Raw genomic sequence first — 12,719 nt, forward strand, 5'->3', positions numbered from 1 at the left:
TTATCTGTGTTGAACATTCTTTAGTCAATTTTTCACTTATTATTGTATAAACATTTTATGTTTCTGGTATTGGATTTTAGATGGTAGATTGATCGCGATATATTTTTCTCTCATTAAACTTGAATAAAATCTCTGAAAATCGCGCTCCTTTTAAAGATCTATTTTGCTACGCTCGTTTATTCACTTCGTATTTATCTGTTATCTTTTATCTTCTTTTTGTAATAAAATACAAGGCGTTTTTTACGTATCTTTTTCTTCAATTAATTTCTAACACGTGCGTGATTCCCGGAGAATGAACGATGTCGATGCCCGTCTACTTTGGACTGTGAACGTCATATCCTTCGAAGATGAGAGCTCTGGTTGAAGATTCGCTCTCTCCAAATAGCCGCCAATCGAGGCGTCCATAGTTACCGCCTGGAATATTCTTATCAACCGCAGACCACCACTCGACTAAGCGACCCTACATGCCTACGAATGCCTATGGCCTACCCAGCCGGTTAAGGTGCTCATCGGTATCTTTAGCTGAAGAATGCTGCTTTGAATAGTAAAAATTGATGGTATTTCTTTTTATGTCAGTAACAGTTAATTTTCCTTACTTTTATTGCATGCAAGCAAGATAAAAAAATTGATAAAAAAATTACAATTATACAAAGTTCAACGTAACGATAAATTGTTAAACACTTCCGATAGTTAAAAAGGAAGATTGAAAAATAAATATTCAACCGTTTTATGTGGGCTACGACATGCAATAAAAAAATTAAAACAATTTTTAAGTAAAAAAAGTAAAGGTTATTTTAAATTTTTTAGCACATGTTGTAGCCTACATGAAACAGATGAATATTTACCTTTCAATCTTTCTTTTTAACTATTGGAAGTGTTTAAAAATCATGCAAACCGTTACGCTGAACATCTTGTATAAATATAATAATAATTTTTCAGTTACATATTAAACAAGGATAAATGATAGGTACTTACAATGCTTTAGCTGTGAGCGCCAAAATAAACGCACTTTTAATATTTCATAAAGGCAGTGGCTTGTTCTTTTTATAAAACTAGAAATGGAATGGCTCTTAGAAACTAGCTATCTATATTTCTTATATTTGAGTCTTAATCATTTTCGTTCTACATCTAATACATCTAATACAATATTTTAAAAGAATATATATGAATATATTCTGAACGCTTAAATTCATATTGTAATTTCAAAACCCTGTTTTCGCAGTTAAATTCACTTTTTAAACCTACGCTCTTTTATTCCAGCACAAAACTGGAGTAATCAAAGTACTTCCCAATTCAACGCGAAGAAAAAATTGCATCTATGAGGTGCAAATAGAATCGAACCAGAAAATCCGGAGTCAATCGCGCAAAGCGTAGAACCAGTCGACACCCCAGTGGCTTGTTTAAATGGGTATTGTAAGCAACTGTCATCTGTCGGCAGCAAAGAGATACTAACATCATCTAATTTCCCAGTACATGGCAGTGTCCGATACTAAGCGCACTTCCCCTAAACGCCTTTCACATACAAAGAAGATTATACGTATTATTGATATTATTTAGTTTATAAAAGACCTCTCTCTTCTATCTGAAAGCTTCGTTCATTACTGTTGTCATTTTCAGTTGTAAAAAAATTTATTTTATTTATTGTTTGTTTTATTTGGTTATAGCTTTTTAATAAACAATGAGCAGTCCTAAAATGTTTTAAAATGCAACTTAAAACTGAAAATTATATAAATATATAACATTATAATAATTTCTTATACTTAATATAAAATTGAATTAATTATATTAGAATTACTAAAACAAAAAAGTATAGTTAAAATTACAAAAGAAATGTTTTTTATTCTTTTTTAAGATATTTCTTTGTATTTTTTTTTTTACTTTTATTTGTATTATACTTCAACTGCATCGATCGAGAAACAAGTGCTTTAGTATTTGTGTGGCTTTAACAGCACAACAAACTAATGATTAAAAACTCCATTTTTAATGATTACTGTTGTAATTAATTAATAATTTAATAATAATCAGTTCTATATAAAAAAAAAAATATTATTTGTATCATATACAGCTGACTCCAAAAACAACTGTATTTTCTTATTATAAATATATAGAACGCTAAATATTATAATATCGTTTCTAATCTATAACAAATAACAACTCTAAAAATGGAACTCCTAATCATAATTACTTTACAACGTGATTACACGCAGTCACAAATACCAAACACACATTTTTCAATAATGTGTCACGAATTGTCGTGCCTTATAGTACTCAGCATATCCAACGAACGGCAATATCTTTTCAACCGTCGTCGGTCTTTGTCGGAGCAATATACCGTTATACGTATGACAACTTTATAGGTATATCTCGTACGTACGCTCTATTCGCGGACTGTCCTCATTTTTCAAGGTATCGAACAAAAGGTAGCGATAATGTCAATATGGTAATACAGTTGGGGTCTCGCAAATTTCATCGGCCGGCATTCCGCCACGGCGGCGCGGCGGCGGGCGGCGGCGCGCCGCGGTGGATCGCGCATGCGCCGCACGCCGGTGGTGAATTATATCGCTTTCATCGGGGTGGCCACCGTCGCGGTGACGACGATAAAGGGTGGCCGTCGTCGCAGCGCCCGTCCGGCCGCCCGGCCCGGCATCGATTCGCGCCGTCCTCGCCGTGCGCCGCGGTGCGCGAGGTGACGTCATGGCGCCGCGTTTACGGCAGTGAGGGCGAACCGCATTCCGCGTCGCATCCGTGCGTGCGAGCGATCCACGGTGGTGAAAAGGAAAAGGCAGCTGTCATGCCGTGGCCCTGACCTAAGCCACCACTTCCGGCCATCCCCTTTGGTGCGTGCCATATCCTTCGCGCGGAATCCGCGCCGCCCCGCCGTCGTAATACATCCTCTACGGGACACGCTCGGCCGACGAGGAGCGAGGATCCCGCCGCGCGCCGCGCCGTCTCCTCGCGTGGAAAATCTCAGCGGGCCTGATTCTGCCTCTCCCCACGCCAGTGAGTACTGAGTACACGCTCTATCGCTTATCGACTCTTCGCTCTGAGCGAGCACGCGGCCGTGCGCGCCGCGCCGCCGGTATCTCCCCACGCTCGCCCATTTATCTCACGCGTGCTCTGTCTCTCTCTCTCTCTCTCCCTCTCTCTCTCTCTCTCTCTCTCGCTTCCTGTATATCGTGTGTATACGAGATTATACTTAATATTTTCGTCGTTATTACGAAAGATACGGCCGGAGCAACTCCGTCGCTGCAGGTCCGCCTTATGCCGCGCGGCGCATTCGAGAACGCTCCCGCGAGACCGTGCGGCCTGCATCAGTTGGTTGCAGTTAGCGTGATAACGGGGCCTACTGTAAGATAGTGGAACGGAGAGAGACCCGCGCGGATAATCAGGACCATGGGGACTGAACTTTGGATACAGTCAAGTCACTTCGTTATGAGCCCGCGCTCGAGTCGCTCGTGGTGAGCGGAATCTCGTCGAACGCTCGGGCGGCTTGGGGGCAAAGTCGTCGGACGACTCGCGTGCAGTAGAGCGCATCCCGTACCTGTGTGTAGATACCCGCCGTTATGCAGGTAGTACCCGTCGCGTTCTCACGCGGTTATACGTAAGTCTGGCAGTTCATCTCGAACGGTTCAAACGATTTTAAACGAAGTGTTACAGTCCCAGTTCGAGGACTACCTGCCGTATCTGGGTGGCGCGGCAGGTGCTCTCTTCGTCACCGGGGTGGCTTACTGGGCTTCCAGACCGACGGCCGAGAAACCGCTCTTTCCGCTCGACGCTCAGGCGTTGCTGCTACCGGTAAGGAACATATATAAACATCATCGCACCGCGTTCCTCCAATGTCGAAAATTATTTCTTACACTGTGCGTTGCCAGGTTGAGGGATTTTCCTCCAAATTTCTCAAACGACACTAAGTCTAAAATTGTGACATAAGACGTCGATAAAGTCTTTTAGATGCAAAACATGTCTCATGACACGATTTTGGACAACACTTTGTTTTTTGAAGACTTTTTTTTTCTATCCAGAGACTTTCTGGAGGTACAAAGAGTTCGGAAGAATTTTTGGGAGGAAAATACAAAGAAATGTCCAATTACGATTAAAATATTGGGAAAATTGCTATATACAGGGATAAGTAATTTTGAACAGACCCCTGGCAACACTAGATAGAAACCCTCTAATTGTAGGGACTCTTTCATCAACTCCCATTAACGTTAATCGATGGTTAACTCAATTATCACGATTGCCAATGTGAGAACTAAATAGTTTGTCTCAAAAGAGGGAGAGAGAGGAGACGCTTCTACATTATGTGATCGTCGATTAATTTGGTGAAAGTTGGTGAAAGAGATTCATAGTCTGACCGTGACAGCATCCTATGATTGGATCGACATTTTTCATCAATTTCTCTTTAGTCAAAGCGAGATAGTATATATTTTCGAATGTATCATATCTTTATCTCGCATCATCGCAGAACGAAATAAGATATATCCTATTCTTTTTGGCATCGCTGTAGAGTGAGATAAAATATCTTTGCTCATCTTAACGCAATTTTGAAGAAAAATATTGGATCTTCTGTTATGATCAGACTTTAGTCTCTAAGTCGAAAGCTGAAATATCGATACACTAATAGAGGATAGATCCTTCCCTTTACATTACTTGTTAGAGACGAATTTACATTTCGATACATATAAATTAAAGTATAACAAAATGTTATTTAATTCACAAAATATTAATTAATTCAAAAGAGCAATATAAGAAAGTTCTATAAGATTATAGCGGGGTCCTTTCTTGAATTAAATAATATTTTTAAGAAAACAATACAAAAAACGAAAACGAACAAAAACAGGCAATAAAGAATTATCTTTGTAATCGGTGCGTAATAAAATGAAGTTGTTATTAATAATTAAATTTCTGATAAGATGATTTAACTCATCGTATACAAATTTTCCGAACGTTTCGATAATATATTTGAATCATTCTTAGAACATTCATAAACACAGTGATGTCTTTCTTAATGGGCATTCTTTCTGTGATTGAATTATTTAATTTCAAAAAGAGAGTAAACAACGTCTATATTAACGTGCACTTAATAAATAATTAATTAAATTTAGATGAAATTTAATAAATTTCTTAAAAGTTAAATTGTTTAATTCCATTGTTTTAATAAAATAAGTTAAACCTCGAAATATTATAGTTAATCTATTATACATTGGTAGAAATAAACGTTAATCGACTAAATATTTGACGTGATCACAAAACGCGATTTTACCAGAAACTTATAAAAATTGCTTTATCCGTAGTTAGCGACTTCTGATGAAACTTAGTCTCAAAATCGATCTCTCTCATCAGTTATTCTTCGTGCAGTAACTACCGTCTTTCTTTTTTGTCTTTTCTACCTACGACGTTCGAACATATTGTTTCGAACATGAAGCTTACTATAACGAAATTAAAAAGAATAGATGAAGTTTTGTGTCCCATTTAAGAGATTTAAAATCGTGTTGAATGTGTGCTATCGATTGATGCGTTAGTTTGTAGCCGATTTTTCAGAAAGTCTCAATATCTAAACAAGAGATTTTTATTGAAACAAAAAATATTTTTACTAACAACGAGAATATTTTGATTCAAGCGATGTGGCCTTCAGAAGTTCAATAGAGTGGTATCGATTTGTGTGTTATGTATTTAGCGAGAGGTATCATTTATAGGAATCACAGAATGACGATACACGCGATATTCATTATATGTTAATATTAAACCTTTGGACAATTTATAATTCTCATCAAATTGCGAGACAAAATTCTTGATTATATACTTTATAAGTATGTAACTTCTATAATTCTTTCACTAATATTTCTCGCTGCGCTAAGATTATGAATAGAATGTAACACATCATGTTGATTTATGACAAATAGATAATCTGGAATGGACTTTGATGTGGTTACAAAGTATAGTAATAAAAACTTACGAATGAGAATCCATGCTGTATAAACAACTTGCGCAGATAGATGGAAAAGAGTTAGAAAAACAACTTGATTAATTTAATTCTTTGATTCTGTATCACTGCAGCGCATTTCATATTATTCTCTTCTGGCTGATGGAAAATTACGAATGGACTTTTCATTGATTGCATCATTTAAATTGTACAACAATATAGATAATTTAACAACAACACGGACAAATCAGGATTGGAAAGTAATACGTTAACGTAACGTCATTATTGTTGCTTTTTCAATAACGATCATTACTTTTTTTTCTATTTGAAACAGTAACGTCGTAACATTTTAATAATAACCATTTTAATGATAACGAATTCAGTCGTTGCTTTTATAGTTATTTTAGTAGTCTATTGTTTTTATATTTATTCAATAAGTCGCGTTATATTTAATCGAATAAAAATATTTTATTTAAAGAAGTTTAAACGTTGAAACATATTTTGTATCTTATATTTTATTGTATAGTAAATTCGATTGGACGCACTCAATACACACTGATACAGATTAAAGCCGTCGTACACAAATTGACGTATAAAGATCTGTATATTTAATATAAATATAGAATCCAGTTCAATAAAATCATCAATATTTATTATACTTACTGTTAGGTATATCTCACTTTTATCTCTGAAATTTTATAATAGTATAACGTAAACTATAACATGTTAGGACGCTAACATTGTTGTAAACGCGTTCTGAATATTGGCCATTGCCTTTTTATTCTGTACTAAAAAAAAAGAAATGGTTGTAGTTATCATAATTTGTAGTAATTTTCAGTATTAATTCTGTATTTAGATCTTATATATGCATGCATATGTACATTATATACACACGATTATCACGTAGAACGATATTCAAGCAACTATATATCGTGAAAATAATTATTTCTTATTTTTTTACATTATTGGATAATTTTTTAGTTGCGTTATATTTTATAAACATGAGTATTAAATGCAAATGAAGTATTATATGCAAATGAAAAAATACATTCGCTATAATCGCACTTATTACATAAAAATGTTTATTATCTTGCTTGTTTGAACTTCATGTTAATTTACCTGGTCAAATAATGACAATACGCCGTTATCACGAAGAAACACGTGATCATCTGTCGTGTGCTAAATAAGCAAATATCGTCGAATTTTTCCCGAAGTACGTAATAAATATAAATGGATTTTAAAACCTAACCGAACAGAGAATATAAGAAATAAGTATATTAAAATAAGATATAATCATAATTTAGTAAAATTTTTCATTGTTTATAAAATTATAAATATATAAGATTATTTATATAGGATGTTTCATAATTTAACGGACAAAATGTGGGAATATTCTACAAGCGAAAATAAAAAAAGATGTTACATGAAGTTTGACTAGAAATGCTTTATTACAAAGTTATAAACAAATATTGAAACAAAACATGAAATAGAAAACAACGGATTTTGCATCGCGCGAAAAGTAAAAGTGTACATTTCGTGTACGGAAAGATCGAACGTGTTTATTTCATATGTGTATTCATATCATATTTACTAGCTTACCGAAATATTGACTAATTGAATATCTTCTTTATCCGTTTAAATAGAAATTCTACTGTTATTAAAATATTATCGATGATGGCATAAAAGTTATTTATAAATCACGTTGTACAACTCGTAAACATTAAGTAAATTAATTCTTTTACTTTTTGTTATCTATTTAGTCGTAAATTAGCCACGGTTATCTTTTTCCGAAAGCAGTAAACATTAATTTAAATACATGATTATTCATCATATATAGACGATGATACAAGGGTTACTGTTATTATCACACAGTGAGAAGCTATCGCAAGTATTATAAAAAAGCAAGTAACTAGTATCGATACATTGCATTATATACTACCACTAAACTAGTTGAGAGCACTTAACTTGGTATCCCCTCTGAACAATTTCTATTGATTAAATATTTACAGCGGTTAACAATGTCTTCTTCACGTGTTTAACGCAATATATCGCGGAGTCTCGAGTGGAGCTGATACTAAAGTTAGATGAGACATCGCACATAAACTAATTGAAATCTTAAAAATAAAACACATGATATTTTCTCCAGTCATAGACATAAAAAAAGACATTGATTTATCTACAATATTATCTACTAATTTCTTATCTTTTATATTAAATTCTTTCTGTTCATGTAAAACTAATTTTTATTCGTATATTTTTTATATAAAATATTTTATAAATGATAGCCTTTATTCGTTTTTTAAAACTGCTTCCTTTAATTTTTTTTATTTATTACGCTGTACATTTTTTTAACTTTGTCTTTCTTCTGATCCAAAGACTGCTTGTTTTATATGTTTCTTAAATATTTTATGCGATAATAAATTAGTACAAGAAATTTTGCGAGGAGAATATAACCACTATCTGAAATATTGTCTCACAGATTACATGATTTCATTTAATTTTATATAATTTTATTTGATAACAAATAATTTTTCCTCACTATAATGCGGTCATTTGGTAAGATAAACGATTTTGTCTAATATTACACAATTATTTCTTGTAATTGTCGGATTATATATCAAAATTTTATATAAATTTTATAATGATTTTAGGAAACACGTCCGTCCCACGATTACATTGAATGATTACCCCCTCGAAATTTTGTATTTAAAATTGAGAACGAAATATTGCAGCTTTAAAGGTACTTTTGTTAATCTGAAAATATCCACTATTTACCGTTGACTGTTTTTCTGTTTTGACAGAAATTGTCGGGTATCCATTTTTTAAAAAGTCCCGGATTTTTTTTTTATTTGAAAGCGGCAGGAAACCTTTCGCAGCAATCTGCTCGATTGAAGTAGCGCGTACGGACAAGATGTAAAAATACATACGCGCATATTCCGAAGCCGTACAATTTGTCAAAAGGTAAAGCGATACCTAGTTTGTCAGATGCTTTTTTTTCTTTTCTTTCACGTGCTCATTGAATTAGTCCATAACGTGTTGCGTCCACGAGCCATTCATTGGGAGAAGAATGGGTGGGTACACAAACGCGTGCTACACAACAGCAATACGGCGTAAAGGAATCTCTGACAACATATCGTACGTCAAAAATGTCTTACCCAAAGTTATGGTATTTTCGAAGCCAGACTACAGATATAACGAGCTTTGCAGATTAACTTTACCAATCGGCTCGCAACTAACCTCGTCTCGACTATCAGTTTACATAACCTTCCCTCTAGGCGCTCGTTGAGTGATATTGATTCCAGCGAACTCAATATGACCTTTTTTTTTCCAATCAATAGGGATGTTGATATTTACGAGCCTTTTAGACAATGACTCTTTAATTGTATAAATTATAAAATTTGTGGTATAAAGTTCAAAAAGTTATGCAATTTTACTATAATAATCGTGATAAGTTTGATTGATTTCTTGTTTTAACAGCGATCCTATTATTTCTTTAGAATAAAAAAATAATTCCTTTTTTATTTAAAAATAATCACATATCTTAAAGAAAGTATTTTCCAGTACCGAACATATAAAAAAATAGTATATATTTCTATAAAAACGTATAAAATATATAAATGTGTAAAACCATATACAAAAAAATCACTCGTGAGATTATTTTTCTTACCATAAGATTTGTTTTTAATTTATCTGACTAGACCTACAAACAAAAACTAAATACTAATATAAAAATTTTGAATATTAAGGTTTTTCCTTTGCGTCCGGTACTGGGAAAATTGCTATTGTCGAGTGCCGAGCAAGTCACATTTCATCATAATGTACAAAGTCAGTCTATCATCCCATGCTTTTTAATGTTTTATTTTATTATTGTAAATGTGTATATTTATCGAGTATATCACTCGATAAATGACAGTAAAACAAAAAGTAAAACAAATAAATATTAAATAACTCACCAGGCAGAACACCAGATAAGGTAGAAAGATATCAAGAGCACTGGACCAACAGTCAGTGTACCTTCACTCATAGCTTTTAATTGGCTGAACAAAGAAGCGAGAGAACTTGTTATGTTTTACAAAGACAATAGCTTGTTTAAATGAGCATTATAAACAACTGCCATCTATTAGCAGTAAAGAGACATTAACATGGTTCGATATTGAGCGTACTTCTCCTATCGTTCCAACAACATTGCAACGTTACAAAAATATTGCTGCGAGTTTTTGTCCTGTATAAGTAATATAATCAACATCTCTTCTTCTTTAATCATTTAAGAACAGCGATATAACATGATTTCAGTAATCATCTTTTATCTAAAAATTCATCGATAATCGAGCTAAAATTTGAATTAGTTACTATTTAAAAAATATTTCTCCTATCTTAAAAAATATATTATTTCAACAATCTATGAAATTAAACTAGCAATTTTTAATTATTAATCAAGTTGTTTTAAAATACTTGCCTAACAATAGTATCTATACATATATATCTACTTAAGAATTTACTACCCGCTCTATACTCCTGCGGCAAAATTTTTGTTTCACGTTACGTCGACATTAATTAGTGACCTACAAAGCACTTGATAAGAATCTTAGATGCGACCCATATATCGCCGTGTCTCGTAAAACTTGCCGTAATAACAGACGATCGCGAAGTTTCTAGAGTTCTAGACTGTTCTAGATGATACCTGCTCACGACGAGAATTGATAAAACGATAAGAATACGTGAAAAGAAAAGTGGCTCTACGCGAACGAGCGTAGATGCGTGGCGTCGACCGACTATCCGCGTTGGCGAACATCCAAAACTCTTGGACGATGAGAACCGAGGGCGACGACGCTCGGCTGGCGCACTATATTTAAGTTGAAGATCTTCCCACAAAGCATGGCCGCCGATCTCGTGTTAATACTGTCAATATAAACTAGACACACCGGCGTGATTTACGCAGTTCTATTTTAATTATAAATCTTTTGAGTAAAAGCATATACGACAGAGAATTTGTCGGATTGCATTTGATCAATCTCAATTTTTAAAAGAGATAAATAAATATTTATAATCTTTCGAAAACAAACACGTACATTTATGCTGTTTACAGTCAAAATCATATACAGTTTGATTTATAGGCAAAATTTGAATTCAGATATACGAAATATAAGTAGTATATGCAAACGAAAATGTGAGAAATGGGGTTATTTTTGTACGATTTATGCCACAGAATCTCTTTGCAAAATTACATGTACCTCGAAAGATGTAATTTTTATTTATAAAAAATTTTTTCGATTTTATTATAATAGTAGAGAAATATTACAGAATAGTAAAACAAAGCAGTAGATTAAAATGGTTTTAATAGATGCAAAATGTTGATACTTTAGGTACGAGCTTCCTTGTAGAAATTTGAAAGATCTATCAGAGCAATATTTAGCTTCCATTATACTTAATAAAAAAAATAGTGATAAAAAAAATTAAAATTTATTCCATCTAACAATATAATATATTCAAAAATGAAGAAAATTGATATTTTATGTTGATATTTTAGATATGAGCCTCTTAGAGCAATATTTAGTTTCTATTATAATAAAAAATACACTGTTACAAGAAAACTCTATTCAATTTAACAATTATATTTAGAAACGAAGAAAATTTTCAGTAATATAAAATAAATTGAGCTCTCAAGATTTAAAATAATTATTTAGAAACGAAAGAAAATTTTCTGTATAAGTATGATGAAAATATTACCTGAATGTTTGAATTTAATTTACACTGTTAAACTAATTGACACTGTCAAATTGAAACCACTACTTTAAGTTAAGTATACCATATATTATTATTTTTAACTTTCAAGTGTGTCAGTGTATTATTTTAACACAAAATGTATGTTTAAGAACAACCACATTTAATCAACCCATTTTTCTGATAGAATTGCTTAATTTCACAGTAAACAGCGTTCGCACATACACATTGACGCATTTAGTAAAGAGTAAACTAAATTTGAGTCAAATTTAATACATTCCTTGATTTAAATTGTTCAGGTCCACTCTGTTTTACGTAAATTAATAACATACCGAGTAAAAACAGTGGCGATCTATAGGACTGATTAAAAATAACTCAAATTAGGTATGTGTGTGTGTGTGTGTGTGTGTGTGTGTGTGTGTGTAATTTGGTATCATGAATTTAACAGTATACGCATCAGAAATTTTCAACAATTACCCATGCAGGTTAGCAGTAATTTCCAGAGTTGAATTATTACCCCTACATTATCCAGATAGATGCTCGAGGTGGTCGGTGATACTGACAGTATACGACGGCATGCATCTCTTGCACGCGGCGAGCAGCATCATCCGCGTAACATTCGCGCTGCGGGCCAAAAGCTCGGTCACAAGCTCGATTTGAATTCAGTGGCCGCGGGAACGTTGGTCCGGTTGGTCCGATCTATTTTGTATCCCGTGTAAGAGCAGTCGATCTCGAGAGTAGCCCGCGTGACTCGGCGGCGGGTGCGCGCCCGTTAAAAGTGCGTGTTACGTGCTGCACGTGCCAGGATGTCGTCGAGCTGTTTTCTTCACGAGCCGATCCACCCGCCGATAGACCTCGGCAATCAGTCCGATATGTTCAAGGTGGAGTGGCCTCCTTGGAAAGGGAGCTTTCTCGCAGTCGCGTAATTACGTGCGGCGGTTTGTCCTCTTATTTATTTAGAGGTCGATTGTGTATCGTCATCTATGAAACAAAGTAAAAACTGTAGAAATGAGTACATTAGATATTGACCAGTAAAATTGTATACTGAAAAAACGATTTTGCTGAAGTATATAAA

At 33.9% G+C, this 12,719-nt stretch overlaps 1 protein-coding gene across 3 annotated transcripts in view; it reads left to right on the top strand.

Moving 5' to 3' along the window:
• The first annotated feature begins 2,616 nt into the window (after positions 1 to 2,616).
• LOC108773398 (long-chain-fatty-acid--CoA ligase 1) overlaps positions 2,617 to 12,719 on the top strand; it is a 31,636-nt gene continuing 21,533 nt past the window's right edge. Inside the window, exons 1-2 of one of the 3 annotated variants that reach the window (XM_018539185.1) lie at positions 2,617 to 3,000; positions 3,650 to 3,795. In XM_018539185.1, coding sequence (XP_018394687.1) covers position 3,000; positions 3,650 to 3,795 — 147 coding nt within the window. In that variant the 5' untranslated portion in view covers positions 2,617 to 2,999. Of the gene's footprint in view, positions 3,001 to 3,509; positions 3,570 to 3,649; positions 3,796 to 12,360; positions 12,526 to 12,719 lie in introns of those variants that run through there. The other 2 variants (XM_018539187.1, XM_018539188.1) reach the window with 2 other exon arrangements.

This window comes from Cyphomyrmex costatus, unplaced genomic scaffold, assembly GCF_001594065.2.
Source record: "Cyphomyrmex costatus isolate MS0001 unplaced genomic scaffold, Ccosl1.0 scaffold205, whole genome shotgun sequence".
NCBI lineage: Eukaryota > Metazoa > Arthropoda > Insecta > Hymenoptera > Formicidae > Cyphomyrmex > Cyphomyrmex costatus.